The 22,716-nt window shown below is 45.9% G+C and overlaps 1 protein-coding gene and 1 long non-coding RNA gene across 5 annotated transcripts in view; one reads left to right on the top strand and one right to left on the bottom strand.

Annotated features, from left to right (window-relative positions):
- The window catches only part of DRG1 (developmentally regulated GTP binding protein 1), a 47,421-nt gene extending 29,782 nt beyond the window's left edge, over positions 1–17,639 (bottom strand). For 3 of the 4 annotated variants that reach the window (XM_019493647.2, XM_019493646.2, XM_019493645.2), the window contains exons 1-8: positions 17,520–17,639; positions 17,320–17,443; positions 16,886–17,061; positions 16,074–16,143; positions 13,489–13,658; positions 13,093–13,223; positions 12,671–12,838; positions 12,133–12,255 (exon numbers count right to left, since the gene is read on the bottom strand). In XM_019493647.2, the coding sequence (XP_019349192.1) occupies positions 12,133–12,255; positions 12,671–12,838; positions 13,093–13,223; positions 13,489–13,658; positions 16,074–16,143; positions 16,886–17,061; positions 17,320–17,443; positions 17,520–17,561 (1,004 nt within the window). In that variant the 5' untranslated portion in view covers positions 17,562–17,639. Of the gene's footprint in view, positions 1–10,939; positions 11,614–12,132; positions 12,256–12,670; positions 12,839–13,092; positions 13,224–13,488; positions 13,659–16,073; positions 16,144–16,885; positions 17,062–17,319; positions 17,444–17,519 lie in introns of those variants that run through there. The other variant, XM_006266981.4, reaches the window with a different exon arrangement.
- Positions 17,640–17,752: 113 nt separating this feature from the next.
- LOC109284663 (uncharacterized) lies at positions 17,753–22,068 on the top strand. Its single transcript, XR_002092203.2, has 3 exons — positions 17,753–18,022; positions 18,489–18,711; positions 21,376–22,068. It is a non-coding gene; the product is annotated as an uncharacterized LOC109284663 (long non-coding RNA).
- The last annotated feature ends 648 nt before the right edge of the window (positions 22,069–22,716 follow it).

Here is a 22,716-nt window from a genome sequence, read left to right on the forward strand (position 1 = left end):
ACTTTCTTCCACAATATCTAAATAGAGCTCTGTTTTCTATTACTGGAAGTATCCATCATAATGTAAGGGTGGGAATTATAACTTATTATGATCTAGTAGGGATTATGGATTCATAGATGTAGGGTTAGAAGGGACCTGACCAGATCATCAAGTCTGACCCCTTGCCCTGGGCAGGAGAGAATACTGGGTTCATATGACCCCAGCTAGGTAAATGTCAAGCCTCCTCTTTAAAGACCCCCAGGGTAGGAGCCAGCACCAGTTGCCTTGGAAGATGGTTCCAGATCCTAGCTACCCTGACTGTGAAATAGTGTCTTCTAATGTCCAGCCTGAACCTACTCTCAAACAATTTTATGGTCACTATTCCTTGTTATGCAGGGAGGTGCTCAGGTGAACAGGGTTGCTCCTGCTGGGTCCCCTCTCCACCTTCTCTTGTAAAGGCTGAACAGATTTCAGGTCCTGTAGCCTCTCCTCATAAGGTCTGTCCTGCTGTCTTTGATGATGCATGTGGCCCTCTAGACCCTCTCAATGCTGGCCACATACCTCCAGAAGTGTGGCACCTAGAATGGGACACAGTACTCCAACTGCTGCTTGACTAGTGTTGCATAGTGGCAGGATCACCTCCTTGGCCCTACTTGTCATGCATCCACAGATGCATCACAAGGTGCAGTTGACCTTACTGCCTGTAGCCTCACCTTGGCAGTCCACATTCTTTTTTTGGAATCGATAATGACTCCAAGATCCCTTTCTGTCACTGTACTTAAGGGAATTCTCCAGCCTCTAGGTATGCTGCTGGTTGTTACTGCCAATAAGTCAGTATTGAATCCCATCCTAGTCTCACTTGCCCACCCCTGTAACCTGCCCCGGTCCAGCTGTTTTCTGTCCCTTCCTTCTAGTGTGCCCACCCTGCCCCCAATCTTGGTGTGGGCAGCAAATTTGAACAGGATGCTTTTCACCCCCTTTAAGTCACTAATAAAGAGATTAAACAGTGCAGGCCTAAAGCTGCCTCCAGCCTGAATATGACCTGTCCACCACCACTCTCTGGGTGCAGCCCCTCAGCCAATTTGTGACCCAGCTGACTATGTAGGCATTAATGCCAGAGTTTCCTAGCTTTTTAATAAGAATGGGGTGAGATGGTGCTAAAGGCCTTCCTGAAGTCCAGAAAGACTACATCCACTGCAACACCTCCATCCAAGGATCTTGTGACCTGGGGGTAGAAGGCAATCAGGTTGGTCTGACAGGACCTGCCCCTAATGAACCCATGCTGGTGTTGCTCCTGAACATTATCCCCCCTGCTGGTCCTTCCCAGATGTGCTCCTGGATAATCTTCTCAAAGAGCTTCCCCAGGATTGAAGTAAGACTAATGGGCCTATAGCTGCCTGGGTCTTCCCTTTTTTGGAAAACAGGGACCATATTGGCCCTCTTATGGTCATCTGGCAACTGGCCAGAGCATGAGTGCTCATAAAGCTGTGCAAGGGGACCCTTGATAACCCCTGCCAACTCCCTCAGCACCCTGAGGTGAACATCTGGACCTGCTGATCTGAGCACATCCAGCCCCTCCAGAAGTTCCCTAACTCAGTCCTCCCCAACCCTAGGCCTGTCTCTTTTAAGTCCATCCTGAATCTCAGTGGGGGAGTCCTAGTCCCTGCACAAAAAAAAGATGGAGGCAAAGCAATTGTTAAAAAGGTCTGCCTTTTCCTCTAGTACAACCACCAGATTGCCTAACATATCCCACAGGGGCCCCCCATTACCCAGTGCTTTCTTCATACTCCCTATGTGTTTAAAAACACTTCTTGTTGTCCTTGGTGTTAGCCCTAGTTCTGTACCTACTTTAGCTTTCCTAACAGCCCCCCTACAAGCCCAAACAATGGAGATACACTCCTCTTTGGTGATAGCCCCTCCCTTCCCCTGGGTGTACACCTCTTTTTTGGCTTTCAGACATTCCTGAACACCTTTGGTGAGCCACAGGGGCTTTTAAGCACTCTTGTCCCCTTTGATTCTCATTGGGACTATCACCCCTTGGCCACAGAGGATCATCTCCTTAAGGAACGACCACTCATCTTGGACACCCAGTTCCCCACCTCTTCTACCAATCTCAACTTGTTGAAGTTGGTCCTCTTGAAGTCAAGGGCTACTGCCTTACTGCAGGCCCTTGACACCCTGCACTGTATAGTAAATTCCAGTAGGCCATGATCGCTATTGCTCAGGTGGTCAAGAACCTGAAGTCCCCTCACATCGCCTGTGGCCAGAACCAGGTCCAGGAGGGCATTCCCCCTGGTGGGACTGTGTACTCCTGGGATAAGTAGAGGTCCTGTATCTCAGCAAGGAACTTTTGTGAGCAGTCCAACCTGGCTGCCTACTCCTCCCAGCAGATGTCCAGGTAATTTACATCACCCATGATAACCGCGTCCCTTAAGTGCCTTCACAAACTGGCCCAAGAATTCACAGTCCAGCTCTTCCCCTTGGTTGGCCTGTAGTAGACCCCCACCGTTAAGTCCCTTTCCCCATGACCCCCCCCCCTTGTATTCTGACCCAGAGCACTTCAGCCTGCCCCTCCTCTGACCCCATCCTGTTAGTTGAGGACATGTATTGCTCTTTGATGTAGAGTGCCACACCCCTACCTTTCCTCCCCATTCTTTCCCACCTGTATAGTCTGTAGCCCAGGGGTGGGCAATTATTTCAGGTGGAGGGCTGTTTACTGAGTTTTGGCAAGCCACTGAGGTCCACATGACAGGCAGCCAGGGGAATATAAATATTAATTTTCTAAATTTCTTTGGGGCCCTGCAGGCCACACGGAATAGCCTGGTGGACCGCATCCGGCCCACAGGCCACATTTTGACCACCCCTGCTGTAACCCCTACTATTTACCGCCCAGTCGTGGGATGAGTCCCACCAGGTTTCTGTGAGCCCTACTATGTCTGGGTTTGTACTAGCTATCTGGAGGGTGAATTCCTCCTGCTTATTTCCCATACTATGAGCATTAGTGTAGAAGGCATTTAAGGCCTTGTACTGGTGCATGCACCACCCCCCGATTCTTAGGACTATCCAGACCCCCATCACTTACCTGGGTACTCCTTGTGCTCGTCACCCATCTTGGTTGGGAGGTGTCCTCCTGTGGCCCTATCCCCCAGTGAAGCTAGTTTAAAGCACACTACTCCTAGTTTAAAGCACACTAAAGACTCCTCACACTACTGGAGTGTAGCTATAGAGGGCTATACCCTACATAGAAGGGACTGGGTGAGGAAAAAAGGAGGTGGTGTTGCTCTTTATGTGAAAAAGTAGTACACTTCCTTGGAGGCTGACATCAGCTCCAAAAATGGACAGCTTGAAACCTCCTGGGGTGGGGGTGGTGAGAGAGACCTAACTGTAGGTGTATACTACAGACCACCAAGCTCTATCTGGAGTTCACAATAGAATTTACTGAGGCTGCACATGCCTGTGACATGGTCATCATGGGCAATTTCTAATTATCCAGACATCTCCTGGGAGGAACACTTGACTAGGTTGGATCGGTGATCCCTTCTTGACCTGTGTTGAGGAGCTCTTCCTGACTCAGGAGGTGCACAGGCCAACCAGAGGTGATGCTCTGCTAGATTTGGTCCTGGCCAAAGGAGGTGGTGACTAATTTAAATATAGATTTCATAGATTTCATAGACATTAGGGCTGGAAGGGACCTCAGAAGATCATCGAGTCCAGCCCCCCGCCCAAAGGGCAGGAAGTCAGCTGGGGTCATAGGATCCCAGCAAGATAAGCATCCAGTTTCATCTTGAAGGTGTTCAATGAAGGCACTTGAACAACCTCCGGTGGCAGGCTGTTCCAGACCTTGGGGGCTCGGACAGTAAAGAAATTCTTCCTTATGTCCAGCCTGAAACGATCTTGTAGTAGTTTGTGACCGTTCGACCTCATCATCCCATAGAGGGAAGTCTGAGCAACAGCAACCATGAAACCATCCTGTTCACTGTCCAACATAAGGCAGACAAATTGGATAGCAGGATTGAAGTCTTGGACTTAAAATACAAATTTTAACAAGCTTAGATCACTAGTAAGGCAAGTGCTGCAGGACCAGGGACCGAAGGCAAAAGGTGTGCACAAAGAGTGGTTGTTCCTTAAGGACATGATCCTTGAAGCACAAAGGAAGTCCATTCTATTGCAGAGAAAAGGTAACAGAAGGGCTGGGAAACCCTCTTAGCTAAACAGGGAAATCACAATCCTCTTAAGAGAGAGGCTTATAAACAATGGAAGCTCAGGGCGGACACCAAGGAGAACTATTCCAACAACAGTCCGCATTTGCAGGGAACATAAGATGGGCTAAAGCAGCAACCAAACTTCGATTAGCAACAGGAATCAAGGATAACAAGAAGTCTTTTAAAGGTACGTGGGGAACAGGAAGAAAACAAATGGGAGTGCGGGACCATTGCTCAACAACTTAAGACAGCTGGTTACCAGCACCCAGGAGAGAGCTGAATGACTACTTTGCCTTGGTCTTTCACCGGACCAAAGGGAAAACCATGCCAGGTAGAGTAGACGATGAGCACAGTAAGAATAATCGCCTTCCTACTATTGCTGTAGAATTGGTGTATGACCAATTAATTAAATTAGTCATATACAAGTCAGCAGGACTGGACGATGTTCATCCGAAAGTGCTGAAGGAGCTGGCCAAAGTCATTGCAGAACCCCTAGCGAATTTCTTCCACAACTTGTGGCACTCTGGAGAAGCCCCTGAGGACTGCAAGAGGGCCAATGTTGTGCCCATCCACAAGAAGGGCAGGAGGGAAGACCCAAGTAACTATAGGCAAATCAACTTAACTTCCAACCTAGGGAAAATCCTAGAAAAGTTAATCAAGGAGTCAATCTGCAATAAGCTTGCACAAGGTAAGATTCTGAATGACCAGCATAGCTTGTTGCAGGCAGGTCTTGCCTTACCAACCTCATCTCCTTCTGCAACCAGGTAAACCACCACCTGGTCATGAGAGAGCAGGTTGACCTTGTATCTTGACCTTCAAAAGGCCTTTGATCTAGTATCTTATGATGTCCTCATGAGAAAATTGGAGGATTGTGGGCTTAACTCCAAGACAGTCAGGTGGATGAGAAACTGGCTGCAGGATAGGACCCAGAGAGTCGTAGCAAATGGATCTGTCATACTGGTGAGAAGTGGGCAGCGGTGTCCCACAGGAGTCGGTGCTCAGTCCAGTACTTTTCAACATAGTTTATTAATGATTTGGATGTGAGGGTGAAGAGCTCACTGGCCAAGTTTGTGGACAACACCAAGTTATGGAGAAGCATGGTCACACTTGAAGATGGTCCACCTGTAACTGTAGCCTTAGACTGGCTAGCAAGTCGGGCAGATCGGAACCCGATTCAGTTCAACATTGAGAAATACTGTAAAGTGCTCCACCTCGAGACAGACAATCCCCAACACACCTACAGGTTTGGTGGCACCAAACTGACGAGCACCATAACTGAAAGAGACCTGGGGCTAATAATAGACCACAGTATGAATATGAGCTGGCAGTGCAATGCTGTAACCAGTAGGGAAAAATAATACTCTGGCATGCATCAATCAATGCATCTCTAGCAGAACCAAGCAGATGATTCTTCTGCTCTACTCTCCACTGGTGAGACCACAGCTGGAATACTGCATCCAGTTCTGGGTGCTGTTATATAAATAGACTTTTTGCCTATTGCTTTTAATCTTATGTATTTTCTTGAGTTTTGCATTGCCTTAAACTCCATTTTGTATTGCTTTGTAGCTTGACATAAGTGCTCAATCTTTGTATGCTCTGTGTGTGTAAGAGAATGGGTGAGAGCATGTCTGTGGAAAAGGAAAACATCAGCTGTCGAGTGACTGAAGAATGCAGGCAGATAAAAGACCAAAACCAGAAGAATCCACCCCAGAACAGTGAGAAAACAACAGCAATCAACCTTCAAGGAAGAACAGTGGTAACATAGCAAAAGCCCAGAGGCCTGGATGAACTGACAAGGCTGTAGAAGATAGGGTGAGACATACTGATTTTGGGTCTTGTTCTGCGTGTCATCCTAGAGCATTGGTTCGTCAGACAAGATGGACTGGCAGGAACCTGGCTCCTACTCGTGATCAACTTGGCTGGCCACTAAGTTTATCCGAGCACTGATAAGACTGGTAATGTATACCAGCGCAGAACAGAAATTAAGGTATGAATAGAGTGTGTGAGTGTGTGTTAAGTGCTTAATCAATAAACGCAGGATCTTGCCTTATCCTCCCTCATAAAGTCTTGCTCGTGATTTGAGTAATTGGCAATTTATGTAACAGCACCACACTTTAACAAGGACATGGACAAGCTTGAGCGAGTCCAAAGACGACCCACCCATATGATCAGAGCCTTAAAAGGCAAGCCATACAGGGAAAGGCTCAGGGATCTGGGACTCTTCAGCCTGAGGAAAAGAAGGCTGAGAGGGGAGCTAGTAGCAGCTTACCACTACACTAGGGGAATACACAACAAGGGCTCAGTGAGCAACTGCTCACCAGGGCACCTGTGGGGAAAACCAGGAGTAATGGCCACAAACTCCCAGAAGACTCATTCAGGCTCAAAGTTAGGAAAAATTTCTTCACAGCTAGGGTGTCCAGACTGTGGAATAAGCTCCCTCCAGAGGTGGTGCAATCACCTACCCTGGAAATCTTCAGGTGGAGACTAGACAGTTACCTTGCTGGGGGAACCCAACCCCCAGTTATCTTTCCTGCTTGGTGCAGGGTGCTGGACCCAATGATCATCTGAGGTCCCTTCCAATCTATTAATGGTCTTTGTTTGGTACTGTAGCTGCTATAACATACCCTTTCTTTGAAGTGCTATATCCATGCAATGTTTTGCATTTCTTCTTAAGGTATCAGGCAATGAAATAGCTGCCTTCTATTTAAGACTTAATAGGTGAACAAATAGGCTTACTATAATAGTGCATCTCAATTATGTGATTTAAAGCCTCAGTAAACTGTAGTTCCTGTGCAAAATATCTCCAAAGCCAACAAGAAACAGTTCCGGTTAAGCTCCATGTAGATTTTAATTCCTCTGGGGCACTATGAGAGAAGGTGGTGGCTATAGAGAACATTTCTCAACCTGTGGGTTGCGACCCAAAAGTTGGTTGCAAAAATATATGAAAAAGTCACAAACAAAACTTAAAAAACGGATCAACAAGCTTTAAAAATACTGATTTTCCTTTAAAGGTGAAAAATATGGGAAAGGATGGGGTCTGGGGGGGCACTAGGTCTGGAGTGAGGGGTACTGGGTCAGGACTGGCCATTGATGTTTACAAATGGGTCCTGGTACAAAAAAAGGTTGAGAACTACTGGTATAGAAAGCACACAGTAGCATACTTTACCCCAGAACATTTAAAATATAAACAGCTAAAGTACAATATTCTTTCAACTATCAGATTGTGTACTTGTTTAAACAAAATGTGTCTTCAGAACTTATCTAGGCTTATCTCTTTTGAGCTTACAGAGGGAAGGTTTTTTTGTGACCCAGTTGCAAATAGGTTTTTCTGGAGGGGCTTTGGTTTGTTTTTACTGCACTTGCATATGGTATTACCCCTCTTCCCCATACACCTATTCCTTCTCGCACACTAGGGTGATGGGGTGGGAGCGGGCCAGGAATGAGACCCAGTGGGGATGGGGAGACACCGCGATACAGGTCCAGCTGCAGCTAAGCAAAGGGCACAGAGGGAGATCTGACTTTCTATGATTAAACACAAAAAACCCACAAAAATATATAGGTATCTAGGATGTATTTTAATTATAATTGAGGCATGTTAGATTCCAAATTGCTTTAAAACTGTAAATACATCTATACAACATTGTGTTCAACTGATACCTATATATAGTGGTGTTTCACCTCAATTGTAGAAAAAACACGTTGGGGTTTTAAATCAGAAAATATCTGTATTTTTAAAACAGAGAAAACCAAGATCCAGGGGGTTATAGCTGGTTAGGCCTCCAAAGCATGAAAATCTTTTCCTGTTACATTTTTAAGGTTAGTGTCCTTTTTCAGGAAGAAAGTGGAGCAGGCTTGTTGGGGCTAGAAATTAACAAATCTAGTGAGGGAGCTGCAACTACATAATTTAGCTAGTATAAAGTTACTAAACTTTAACTACTACTATAAACAAGTTTACAGGTTGTTCTACGAGCAGTAACACGCTGGTCGCAGGAATTATGTCTAGTAACCAGCCAGATCTGATTATCCACCAGGAGAGGCTGCTGTAATGCTCTTCTATAGGACAACGATTTGCCTATTAGAAGGCATTGCTAAAGCTCTTTAGCAAGCTCAGATACCAAGTGTTTTTCCAGTTAACTACTTCAGTAGCATTTGCACTGAACAGATTCTAACTTTAGCATGAAAATGTTAATGTGCATCTCCAAAGCCAAAAGTAAACAGATGCTTCTGATCACCACCTCCCTGACACTGTACACACAAATGTGTACCAATTGCAGCATGCCTGTCAAATCAGCATCCACCCTAGTATTTATACATCCAAAAGCAGTACTTTAAAAGGCATACAAAACACCTATAAAATGATGGCTGTAGACAAAGCCTTGTTTTTGGAGTTGTGGCAGTTTTTATATTTGCTAGAACACTGAATGAACTTAATGTCTGCAACATCAGTAATCTAATTTCCAAGAAAGACTGCTTGCTGAAAGTTTCAACAGAAGACTTCTGCATTACCAAGAAAGAAGGTTGAGTCAGGGATCATCTAACCATAAAGCTTACCTCTTCCACGAACTGTGAACTCACCTTGTCTTAGTAAAACTATAAAATTGGACAAGAAAACCAAAAATAGAAAAAAGCAACAGTACTACTGCTACTCCCTAGCTTTACAAAATAGTAATTTTGTTGTCACCCCTGGAGAAAGTGAAGTCAACTACCAGGTATGGAATAGAGGGAGTTTTTGATGTACTTTGCAGGGTAGACAAAAATCAGTGATTAAAAATAAATAAAATTAAAAACATTTTTTTTTAAATTTAAATCAGATTTTTTTTTACTTAGTCTTTTTTTATTTTTTAAGGTGCATTTTAATTTAAAAAATTAATCTACATAAAGATAGTTTTAATTTAAGGTATGTTAAAGCTCAAATATATCAGCATGGAACGGGGCTTATAACTTCTAATTATATATTATTTGAGACTATATATTCATGTAACCTTTTTAGAACAGTTCTATATATAGGTCACAACAGACCATGGACTATATAAGGGGCCCAATCTTAGGATGTTTCCTCCATAGGTTAGTAAAGATTAAAGATAACCACTCTACCCAATGGGACTCAATGCTCAGTCTAGAAAATCCCAAGAAGCATTGCTGTGATGCTTAGTTTCAGTTCTCAAACTGAATTTGTGCCTCCAGAGAACATCCTTGTTAACAGCAGTATACGGAGATGAAAGCTAACAGACCCGATTACCTACCCATCAGCCCTATTGCATCTCTACAAGTTTGCGCACACAAACAAGTCAAGCCCTCAGTTTTCTCTAAAAGTGCAAAGTTTCAAGAAGTTAAATGAACAGAAGATTGTTGGCAGTGGAGTAGGTAAGGAGGAAGAGCCTGGAGATAAGAGGGAGGGGCAGTGGAAACAAGAACCATTTTGAGTAGAGTATTCCAGAAATCTTAAGGGATAAGTTTCTGAGTATAGCCTCTCCATCGATTTGAGATCTAGTGAGGGAATGATATGGTAGAAGGGAAAACTTACAGCCTGGCAAGCCTGCAGCCATGATATAAGGTAAGAAATCAAAGATTAGAAGAAAGTAAAGGTGAATCGATATAAATCGGTCCATAAGGGATCAGCACCAGTAAAAGAAAAATTGACATTAAATCGGCAAGTCTTTTTTTGGCTTGTGTAGCCAAGTACAACATACATGTGCACAGCTGCAGTATGTATTCAGCCAGGAATGCAACCTGGCAGCCTGGAGACCAGCATCCAGCCGGTAAGTCTGTAGCAGGGGGGCACCAGATCAAGGCCCCCGTGGTGAGAGGGAGGGAGTGGAGCAGGGTAGGGCTACAGGTGGCTCCTCCAGGGGGGCACAGGAGAGTGAGGAGGAAGGCAGTTCCTGCCACTGCTTGCACCCCAGGATGGCATGTGTCCCTGGATTTGTATGCAAGGTGAGGGTGAGCTGCCTGCTGTGGGCTCAGTGCCAGGAGCTGCACTGGCCTCTTCTCAGTAGCAGGGCTGGGCCAGGGCTGTGCTCAGGGTGGGTGGGGGTAGGATGGGCAGTGGTGGCACTAGTGGGAAGGGAGGCTACAGCCCACCATGCAGCCCTCCTTCCAGTGCCACCACTGCCCCACAGCCCCACCCCCTCAGTGCCACCACCACCCACCCAGCCCCTGGCTCAGAGCCCACAACAGGCAGCCCGCCCTTACCTCACACACAAACCTGGGGGCACATGCCCCCCATGCCTCCCCCTTCCTGACACCCCCAGCAGCTCCATCTTGCACCCCACCTTGCCTCAGCCCCATCCCCTCCCTCACCATGTTAGTCTGCCCCCCGCCCCAAACTCACCGACCAGATGCTGCACTTCAAGCTGCCAGGCTGCATATCTGCTATTGGACTGGTTTCAGCCAGTGGTTAATAATTGGCCACTGATATCAGCCAAAAAAAAAAAAAATGTTGATTGGTGCACCCCTAAAAGAAAGTGAAGAAAGCCCCAAGCTAATAACATATAGCTGCATCATTCATTTGATGTCCTCCTAATACAGCATGGCAAAAACATCCCCCATATATCCATGATTAATCTAGTAAATTGGGGATACTTGTGAAGTCATTGGGAGGTGCACTATCTGCTTCAATTAGCCTTGTTAAATAAAATAACCCATTCATAATTCAGTTTTTTGATGTAGCTGCAAAATTAATCTGAAAAAATATTTAAAAAAAAATCACTGATTTAACATGTATAGCATGTACCTTCCAAAAATGAAACCTACATCTATTTCTGAGTTGTGAATGATATGTTTATTATATCAAACAACAAGAATGATTTAAATCAAATCCATCCTGTGTACTTGTCTATAACAAAAGACAACATTAGGTCAAGTGGTTCAGTAGGTTGTACCATCAAGCTGTACACCTAGGTTTGAGGAGTTTGGTGTCCAAGGATGCAGTGAACTCAATGCCCTTAATGCCTAAATAGGGATCCCTTTACATTAAGTTGATAGAGTCAGGCCTTCTCTTATTGTTAAAGACACACTGTAAGATGGAACATAAAAGCACAGCTTACAAAGAAATTACTTTTATACAGGCATAAGAGAAATCCTACTTGTGTGTGTGGATTTTATAAACCTGACAAGTGATAAACACATAGCAGAGAGACTACCCTTTTGAAGCATAGACTCCTCAGTTTTTTATCCAATTTTCAACCATGTGTTTCAGCAACCATCTGGATATGCAAGTGAGCACCAGAACAAAGTAACTCCCTCTCCACTTAGCCACTCAAAACTGACTGTATATAGAAAGAGAGTCACAATAACAATGCCAGTTGTTGTGGCAATTGATCGGGGACAACTTTATTTCTTTACAATCTGAATGACATCCTCATCCTCAAGCGTGTGATCTTTGCCAACCTTCTGCGGGTTGTGTTTAACAGATGAACCCCAAACCAGTGCACTGAAGGAGAGAGGGGGAAAAAAAAGACCCAATGAACTTTTGAAATACCACAGAACAATGACAGCTACTATTCTGTCCCTAGGGGGGTTATCTATACAAAATACCTTACATAAGTACCTGTCCCAGAGGCTCCAAGCATCAACTCCAAAAGCAGACAAAAGGTATGGATGGGGTCATTAATACCAAACCATAGCTACAGAGCTCAAGACTCTGTAGACTAATACCATTCTCATGCTTTAAAAACAGTGGCTTTCCTACCAGGAAGGGATATTACAGCAAGCAAGGAAGCTACAGAACAGCATACAAACACTAAAATTGAATCATTCCAGATACTAGCACAAAGATGTACATAAAAGGCTATTTCAGTGAGAGCAAATTCAAGTCCTATAGTTTTTCAAGTTTCAATCCTGCTGCTAGTGAATAACTTTTAAGAAATAAAAATCACAACTCAGAATGCACCACTGTAAAGACACTGGAAGTAGAGGATAGTTTGGCCCAATCTTTTCCTATGGTACTTACTACTTAAAATCTTTAATGAGATTTTTGTGTATCTTCATGCAAAAATCCTCCACTGTGGTCTTGGAGTAAGGCAGCACCACAGGAGAGGTGTAGTCTGGTAACTGTCCTTTAGGTTTAGTATAGCTACAATGTAAAGAAATTAGTCAAGTTAACCAAAAAAAGAACATCCCTCTTCCTTTTAACTCAACATAACTCATTTTCCCATAGCCCTAAGCCTCAGCTTAAGCTCTCATGCAGATGGCAGAAGCTGTCCCCACAGAGCATCCCCTTCATTCTCCTACTAGGAAATAAATTTAAATCCCAGTATTTGAGTGTGTTGAGCAAACTGCTCCTTCGTCTGCATCTGAGTCACACAGCAGAAAAAACATATAATCAAACCAATGCTGATAACAGACTAGAGCATTTGAGGGCTAACGTTCTGTATGAGCTTACAGGAAGCCATTATTCCTAGAACAGGAGAATGAGGACTCCAAGGCATAGAAGTCTCTGCAAGCCCTCTAACCAACTCTGCAGGAATTCAGCAGCAATTAACACTCACATTCGCACTAGTTGCAAGTAGTCCCAAATTTTCTCCAACAGATCATCAAAATTCCAACGGTGATGAGCAGAGATTGGTACGCAGTGAGGTACCTTGTAAATGATATCTAGTTCCTCAATGGAAATCTGGTCAATTTTATTCAGCACATAAATACACGGGATATAAACTCTGCAAAGAGTAGGAAACAAAGCAATACAGAAGCAGTAGCAATGTATAAGAATACTCCCTGCCACCTTGTGGATCCTTGTCTGGGGAAGGGAAGAGAATGGGGGATATACCATTTTGAGGGTGGATGCAAACAATGACTTGGTGCATCACACAAATAACCTGGCTTGTACTGGAAACAGATTTTGACCGATAGGCTTTTTCAGTTCTGTAATTTGACTACATGTGGTAACCATGTCTTTACTTTGATACAGTACCTGTTTCCTTCAACCACATCAATGAGGTCATCTGCAGTAGCATCACTCCGCAGCGTGACATCAGCGTTGTGAATTTTGTACTCTGCTAAGATGCTCTTCACTGTTTCAGTATCTAGCTCACTCTGTGGGCACTGAATATAAAAGACAACATTAGGTGGGAAAAGGAAGAGTTTGCATATAGTCAGATACTGCAGTCATTGATACTAATACCTATAAGCCATTGTGCACTGGTACCAAGTAGTAGTAACTGCATTTTGAGACACTGGAATTCAGTGCTGTTGGTAGCAGAAACTCAATTTGCAGTCTCACACATATCTTGTACACTTCAGGGCAACAAGACGACAATGCTTTCTAGAAGTGACATTTCCATTCAGCATGTTGCAATTTCCAACTTACAGTGGCTGTGAGATTGATGCCTCCTTTATCTTTCTTCTTAAAGCCAATGTTGGGGGGCTTGCTATTCAGTCGTATTCCAAAGCCCTCCAGCTCATTCTCAATGATCTTTTTGTGTCCCAAGGGCTTTAGCACATCCAGAACAATCAGAATTAGGTTACATGTTCGAGCAACTGAGGATCAGAGAGAAAAATTATCCCAGAAAAGATTATACACATACATCTTTGCCAGAGCACTGTACAATTAAGTAAATATCAAAGCATCCAAGAACTGGTTCAATGGGTGGTGACAGCATAGGCAGATTAGTGCACGGGCCAGCTGGGCACGAGCCCAGGGGCCCTGGCCCCAGGATCCTCATCCGCAAGGAAGCGAAAGCGTGGTTTTGTCTCCAGCAGGGAGACAAAAAATTATGCCAAATTTAAAACCTTGGCTTTCATGTGTGTTTCCCTGCAGCTGGGAGAGAGCCCCTCCCCCAGTGCGGCTGGGGGGTGCAGGCTGGGGCCGGGCTGGCCAGGAGTGCACCACAGTGCCATGCCTTTGGTGTGAGAAGCCAGGCTGGGAGTGCTGCACCATGCCTCTGCAGGAGGATAGCAGCACTAGGGGGGCTATAGCCCCCCCAAATTCATCTTAGCTCCCCGTAGCCACCCCTCCCAGCAGCGTGACACTGCTACAGAGAAGGCTGCCCAGGCACAGCCGGATGCCTACAAGTCAGTGAAACAGGTGGGGAGCAAGACAGAGCCACGGGTGGCTCATTGCGCACGCGCGGGGGGGTGGCGGCCCAGAGGGTAGGGATTTGCCTCATAGTAATCAAGAGACAGTGGGGGTGGGGGGAGTTCCTGTGGGAGGGAAAAAGTACGGCCAGGATGGATGTGTGTGTGCATGCACGCATGCCTGTGTCTGTATGCATGGCCATGTCTGTGCACACATGAGTGCATGTGTGTGTGTGTGTGTTTTCATGGCAGGGAAAGTGTGTTTGTGTCCCTGTGTCCATGTGTGTGCACATGCATGTGCTTGGCTATAGCACGGAGAGGGGGAGCAGGTAGCAGGGAGAAGAGGTGGGCATGAGCCCCCACCACCCCCAGCCCAGCAGGGTCCACCCAGCCTCCCCCACCAGCACCAGGAAAGAAAGGGGCTCCTCCCCCGCTTTGTAATGCAACTCCTGTGGGGGGAGGGCACCTCCAATTTTGTGTTTGCTCAGGGCCCCAGTACACCTTAATTCACCTCTCAGTGACAGACTTTGGTACCATCAAGGAGATAAACCCTGCCTAACCTGATAACAATTACAATGAGTTATGTTTTTGAAATACAGAGGCCTACAAGAGCCAAGTTTCTAGTCCTAGGCCCTTGCCTAATATTTACTTCACCATGAAATAAACACTAGAAGCGCACCGATATATCGGTCCATATCGTATCAGCACTGATAAAAGGAAAATAGACATTACTGGCTGATGTGGCTGACAATGTAAACTACAAATGCTAAGTGCATGTGCACAGCAGCTTGGAGAACAGCATCCAGCTGCTAAGTCTGTTGGTGGGGAAGGGGTGGGAGAAGGAAAGGGGGGGGGGGGGAATGGAGCTGGGGCAGGTGCTGCCCAGCTGGGGCAGGGCCCAGGACAGTGCACCCCTAATAAACACCCTTCCAATTCACAGGCTAAAATCAGGTGGGACCTGCAGACATCTGGTCTGACCTACATCTACTTAAGTTCATGCCCTTGTTAACAAGTTCAGAAGCCTACAAATGAAAGACTGAAAGAATTTTTATGCAGAATGATGTACTGTACAGTCTTATTATAAAACCGCTCCCCCCTTGCTTTTAAGAACACCAACAGCAGGAACCAAGTTTTTCATTATGTTACAGTAAAATTACTAATTATTATGGCAAACAACCCTCTTTTAATTCATTTTTCCCCCAATCCCCTGCGAGTTCATTATGAAGAGGTTGCACCATGGTTACCAAGGACTTCTTTCTTCAGGGCCACTAAATTAGCAAGTCAGATGAGCAAGTGTCATTGGAAGACCGATATCTCACCTTAACTTCACCCCAACAGAAGTCAGCAAAGCTCATGAAAACCAGTGGGAAATGAATCGCATCTTATTTTTGCAGTTTTGGTGATATGCCTTGGCTTCCATCCTTTTTTGGTCCAGTACTACCAGACTGAGTTTGGACATTTGTCACTAATGCAATCAGATTCTGTCTTAAATAATCTGACTGGTTGGACAGAGCCTGCTGTCTGTGTTTACATACAACTATAGCATAGTATCAAGTGTGCCAGAGATATTAAAACAAACACCTTCTTTAATGTGGGAATGTATCTGACTTTGAAGTGCTAGTATACTTCTGAGCAGTTAGGAAGATACAGAGCACAAAGAGCTGAGCAAGCCCCGACCTTCAAGCAACATAGGCATGAAAGTGAAAAATGCCTGTTCCCCCCCACTACCTACAAATTTAGTAACTCATTTCTGACATAAGACACACTGACCGTATACTAGGCATCCAAGGGCCCAGAGAGAAATCATTGTGAAACCTCACCCTTCCATTAGCATATAAAATAATGGCTAAAATGAGCTCCCAGCCCTTCAAAGCTCACCTGCAATGACTTGTCGACCTCTCCCTTTCCCATCCTTAGCTCCCTCAATAATTCCTGGGAGATCAAGAAGCTGGACATTTGAAAATAAAGAACAAACTCCATTACAGTGAGAATGCCACCTCCCCTCCCTCCCAAAAAATGAAACACACCCCATCTTTACTTGTAATAGTAACTCAGCCTAATGTAAATTTGAGTAAGTCATTAGGATTCCCTCCTCTTTGAATATAATACTTAGCCTGTTTTACTGTTTGTCCTGTTTTACAACAGAATAGAATATAGCCATTTCTGCTATATAAAACATGGAAGAATTGCCTTGCGCCAGTAATTTCTCACTGAAGCAGCATGAAGTACCACAAATTATTTAAATTTAAAACCAGTAAAATGGTTTTAAGTGTGCATATATCCTCAAACCATCTTTTCTGGCAGCGGTGCTCAACCCTGGATCCATGAGCCAGGTTAGGCCCCCAGCGTGTTATCATCTGCCTCACAGGGCTCCCCGTGGATCTGTGGAGAGCCCTACAGGCTGGGGCTCCGATCACTAGACATGTCACACAGGATGGTGTGGGGCCCAGTCCCGGCACACAGGGCCCCTGGAACCTGATCCCGACCAAATGGGGACAATGTGGGGGCTGATCTGGCCCACAGACCGGTCTTGTGTCATTCATCTGGATTGCGGGGCCAAAACAATGAGCACTGATACTCTACTCTATACTGCCTCTAACTTCTGAATGGCAGACCAGACTATCCAGCCAGAACCAAGCTAGACCCCACCCCACCCCACCCCCTTGCTCCTGCAGGCAGAGGTGTGTCACCTGTATCTTTGCTCCTTTATATCGAATGACCCCAGGCACCGTGGTCAACGTCGTGAACTCATACGCCGCCACCTCCGAGTACACACCAGCCAAATTACTCAGCAGAGTTGATTTGCCCACTGACGGGAAGCCCACAAAACCGATCCGGGCATCACCCGTTTTGGCGACATCAAAACCTACGAGGCAAGGCACAAAGGACAGGTGTCCGGGGCACAGGAAGCACGGCGGCAGACCAGAGCCGGGGCGCCGTCACCTCCATTCACAGAGAAACGGGTGGGGGCGGCTGGGCCGGCCCTGGGCAGCGGCCGGGCCGGCGCCAAGACGGGGCTGGACAGAGCTGGGCTGCCCCGGCCGCCGCGCGGGTCCTGCTCGCGAGAGACACTTCTGCGCGGCGGAGGCAGCCCCCCCGCAGGCGCCGCGGCCGCGCTACCCACCTTCTCCGGGGCCGCCGCCGCCGCCGCCCTTGGGGGTGATGAGCTCCCGGCGCAGCTTGGCGAGCCGCGCCTTCAGCAGCCCCAGGTGATGCGCCGTGGCCTTGTTCTTCTGCGTGCGGGCCATCTGCGGGCACACGGCGCGTCAGCCCCGGCCCCGGCCCGCGCCCCGCGCCCGACCCCACCCCGGGGGAAGGGGCTACCTCGGCCTCTATCTCCGCGATCTTAGCCAGCGTCCCGCTCATGGCGGCGGCGACAGCAGCCCCTGCCCGGCACCCTCCGGCCCGGCACCGCACTGCACTGCACTGCGCAGGCGCACAGGCAAACACCGCGGGAGCCACCCAAATCCTCGCGAGAGTCCGCCCGCGCGCGCAGCCAGACCCGCCTCGGGCCGAGATGGCCCTTCCCACTCGCATAAAGCCCCGCCCCCTCGCGCGCTTGGCTCATAGCTGTGCCCGCTAGCACCCCCCAGTGGCCTGAGCCAAGGGGGCGACCCTGAGCGGGAAGCGGGGCGGTGGTGGGGCCCGAGGGCCTTAGGCCGCGGCTCTGAGGAGCCGCACCCGGACCCCACCCAAAGCAGCGCTGCCCGAGACTCCTTTCCAGCGCTTAGCCAAGTGGTGTGGCCAGTGCCCGGTCCCTCTGTGCCTCCCTGGGCTTCTTCCCAGTTGTGGAGAAAGCCCGCGCTGGGGAAAGACTTAACTAGAAGGTAACAAGCACTCCACCTCGTGCTGACTGTTAACCTACTGCTGCTTTTAAGGGGTTGAACCTTTGGCTCTTGAGGTCAGGGTTGGTAAAACTTCCTTTTCCAGCTAGTTCTGAAAGCCACCTGAGGCTCAGAAGATGCTGTTCCCTGGGCTTGGGCTAAACTACAGTATGAGCAATACTACATCCCTGGCTGAGGTTTTCTCCCCCTCCAGCCTTTCTGTGCCTGGTTGGTGCTCTACCTCCAAGCCAGTCAGGCAGGCCCAAGACTCTCCACCAGGTCCTGCGGCACCCTGGGGTCCCTGGAGAACCTTTCGAGGGTGCCACGGGGCATCACACTTAGCAGGGTGAGGTGTGCAAATATGATCCACGAAATAAACGTAGAGATTTCAAATAGGAATAGATCATGTTGAAACCATTCTGTCCTGCTGTGGGCTTTTTTTTAATTCTTTGCTGTTATTTTTCAATAGTTAAAAAACTAGTGAAAATGAAGAGCTGGCATTTTCCAACGATACCTTGAGTCTAATGAGGGGCCTTGAGTCCAAGACGGTTGAGAGCCACTGCTGAAGATTCTCCTTGCAAAGACTCAGTCTCAAGTCCTCAAACAGTATTTAGGTGTTTTAAAAAATGGACTTCAATGGGAGTTGGACACTTAGGTCAGCACTTGATAGCAGGGTGGAGTGCTTCAAGCAGGTACTTGCTGTCTATAGCAACATATCCTTTCAAAGTGGAGTAGTAAGACTTACTTATTAAAGATACAGTATATGTTATGCTTTTTCTTGCTACTGCCTTTCTAAGAGAATATTTGAATGCTAGAAGACTGGGTGGCACTTGGGGTATTCTCCAGTTTTAAGGATGGCAATTCAGTGTGACATCTAAGAAAATGATTCTTGGAGAAGTGAAGAGTTAAGGGCTGGAGAGTTGGAAGTGGACATTTGATGTCTGCTGAGTCTTGGAGGCTAGAATGCTACAACTAGAACAGAGCAAAGAATGGCTGACAATGGAAAGGAACTGGTTAGGCCAAGGGTTGGCAACCTGTGGCCCTCAGGCTGAATCTGGCCTACAGAACTGTTAGAAATTGTGAAAGAGGTTTCCTTCTCTACCAACACAGGAAGCACAGCCTGCACCTTCAGGTACCCACAACTTTCCCCATAGTGACTAGGCATGATAGACAGGCTTGGCAGCAGACCTGTGCCTTATTTGGTAAATTGTTTAAAATTATATTGTGATTGGAGCTTACCCCCATAGGTTGAAGAGGAGTCATGCAATACTAGTAATTTTCCGCTAAAGCTTTGTGAATGCCAAAATCTCACGTACCCAGAGAATATAAATACATGTGTGAAAGTGCAACCCGGGCCCCTCTGCCTTTCTAATGTCTGGGGACCTTCAGCCGAATAAACTGGAAAGACCACACCCTTGTCTCCTGCTTATTTGAGTCTCAGCTGGGAAACGAGCCCCATTGGGGTCAGGAGTATTTGCAGGTGTTTCCTTACTAGGTTGGGAGCTTAAGCAAATAATTTATCTGACAGAACCATTGGATCTGGCCTATGGGTATGGAGCTTCGACAGCATTCGGCTGCGGGCACTTTTCCCATACCACTGTGGGGACAAGTGATGGTGATGGCTGAGTCCTAGCGCCTGCCTGCCTGCCACTGACTTAGGGTGACTCATTCTGGCCTGCAACTGGAAAGGGTTTCCTCCCCCTAAGTTAGGGCATAGGGGCACCAGAAGATGGCTCTTTGGAGTGAAGTGAGGGAAAGAATAGATGGGAAAAAGTATTAGTAAGAAACTTGGTATAATGGCAGTGAAGAGGATAAAGGTGAGGGAACTGAAGAAAGGGGCAGAGAGAGACTGAAATCCACTTAAGATGCTAACTGAGCCCTCTGTCATCTTCTTGCACTGAGGACACTTGGAGATAATTACTTGTTACATGACTGGGGTCCTTTGTTTTTTTATATTTTTTACAACAGATAATTCTATTTTCCAAAGTCGTAACATGTTAGCTTTAATGGGAGTTAAAGGGTTTGAGGGAATACTGCTGATGCTGAAGTAAACTGTTACATGTTCAGACTCTTGAACTCAAAACAAGGGATTGAGTAAAAAAGAAACAAAACAAGTAGACTTAAATTTTGAGCATAAAACATACAGTATAAGTGATGGTGGTTAAAATCAAATGTGTTCAAACATAAATAAACCAAGGTACCACAAGATGGTGCAAGGGAGCAGATTTGCACTGTAAATGGGGAATGCCCCTTTTCCCAGACACTTGGGAAGTGTAACATGGCACAGGGATCCAGGGTTTCAGCTGTGAGATTGGAAAAGGAACACTGGGCATCAAACCAAGTGACAGATGTAAACACAGTCACATTTTGCCACCATTAGGATCAGACAAAAGACTTGGGAAGTGTTATGGCAAAAATGCTGAACTGGGAGTCAAGCTTCTTCAGGTAGATGTGATATCTTTTGTTAAACCAACTGAGTAGTTGGAAAAAGGTTATTTACAAGCTTTCAGGCACAAGCACCCTTCTTCAGGCATAGGGAGTCTCTGCTGTTCTGAGATCTCCAGGGAATGAAAGAAGCTAAAAGATGGGGAGTCTTAATTCTGTGTTCTGTTAAGTTCTTCCACTGATTAATTGATTTTGAGCAAGTTGCCTCCCTTATTTCTGCTTTAATTTCCATATCCATGTAACAGGGATAATACGTACTTGCCTGAGAAGGATTGAGACTTATTTAATATCCCTAGCTGCCAGGCATTTAGATACCACAGCAGTGATTGGGATAGTGTAGATAGATGGATGCTACAGAAGTGCTAAATAGTATTTGCATCTGGTTTTACCAGATCTCTCATTCTAAAGCCTTATTGATTGTGAGTGAAATGCTAAGGTCCTTACTGAAGCTTGTGGGAATTTTGCTCACATGAGGATCAAATTAAGTAAGAATTTTAGGATTTGACCCCCTGGATTTTCTGGGTAACTGATATAAAAGGTGATGTAATTTATAATCATACAGTTTTTAAATTAATCATGTCAATGATTTTGTGGAATCTGACCCACTTACAGTCACAGACACCTCCTGTTAATCCAAGCCACTTATTTAGTTAAATTACTTTTCTATAACTGCAAAGGCAAACCCTCAATGGATATTAAGTCTATTCAAAGTGAACTGAGAATAACTCCCTTTAGCTTAAGAGCTATTCTGGAAGTTGGCAGTGCAGCATTACATGGTTTTGTAATGCATCTCTTGGCAGGGCTGAGGACTTGAAACATTTAGAGACTACTAGATTAAAGTTACAAATGTTTATAGGCTTGCCAGTGACTATATTCTTCACTCTGTGCATGATGAAATGTATTTCGTACAGGATTTAAATGCTGGAAGGGACGATTGATGCATATTCCTGAAGCTGAAACAATACAGATCACAATTGTTTGAAGTTTCATCCCAGTAAGGGAGGAAGTGCAGAATGGTCTGATGTGGTGAAAAACGACTGTATAAAATGACAATCCAGGCCTGGAGGAAGGAGATTTTGCTGATCCAGAAACTACAGGTATGAGACTGACCAGCCTACTGGAACATCCTTGTGGAAGATTGATGGCCACCTAGTAAGTCAAGCAGTTTGTTGTTTTAAGGAATGTTTTGTTCTTTAAATGATACTTTGCTTTGAATATTGCCAGGTCACCTCAAGTTTTGGGGTGTGATATTGGATAAGGTGAGATATAAATCTAAAAAAATTATAAAACCATGCCACTGCCCAGAAAAAAAATGATTGCAAGTGCTAGGCATACCTGAATAGTCATAGTGAATTGCCAGCTTGACAGGAGGGGATTGTGAGACTCATCCTGAAAAAAAAGGCTGATAGAAGCCTGAGACCTTGTCATGGGGCCTTTAAGTAGGCAATGCGGATAGGAGGTCAGAGGCATAGTTAGCTTGGGACTAGACAGATCTGATCATCCGATTGATAGTTTTGAGACACAAGGCAAAATGTTACCTGCTTCCTTGGTCCTGAAAGAAATTCAGGTGTCCACATACTTCCACACTGTTGTTGTGTCTTATTGAGTTTAATGTTTTATGCCAGTTATACTCTCTTAATTAGTGATATATTTTCTTGCTCAGGATAGCAGGTCACCTTCATGGCTTGATGAGTTAATCTATCAAAATGAGACACTAGACACTAAGATGTGCGATATACAGTGATTTTTCAGTGAGAAGATCTCTTCTCCCTTGTTTATGTGGCCAGGGCTGCCTAATTCTCAGAGCGTTCAGTGCTCACATGCAGGATTGGATGTCAAGAAATATAAGTTACAATCCCACCTCTGCTACAGGCTTCTTAGACAAATCTGGACATCTTGGGCCAAGTGGCTCAGTCAATGGAAATGGGATTTCAGCTCTAGATTGGAAACATAGCAAGCAGGGGAAGAGTACAGAAAGAAAGGAGGATAAAACTCAAGGAGAGTGAGAGTGCTTGTATCAAAGATAGGCACTGAAGACTGTATCGAATGAGAGTTTCTGGTATTTGTGTGTTGGCTACAAATGCCCAACTCGGGATCCTTAAAATTCTAGTTTATTAGGTGGATTGAAGCACTGTAATGAGTTAAATCATAAACCTTGGGGCTGGTCCCCACACACACACACATATGCACACACACAGTAGCAAGCTACAGAGTCAGGTATACCTATCCTACAAGCGCTGGAGTCTGCCGTT

The sequence above is a fragment of the Alligator mississippiensis genome, chromosome 10, assembly GCF_030867095.1.
Source record: "Alligator mississippiensis isolate rAllMis1 chromosome 10, rAllMis1, whole genome shotgun sequence".
In the NCBI taxonomy this organism is placed as follows: Eukaryota; Metazoa; Chordata; order Crocodylia; family Alligatoridae; genus Alligator; species Alligator mississippiensis.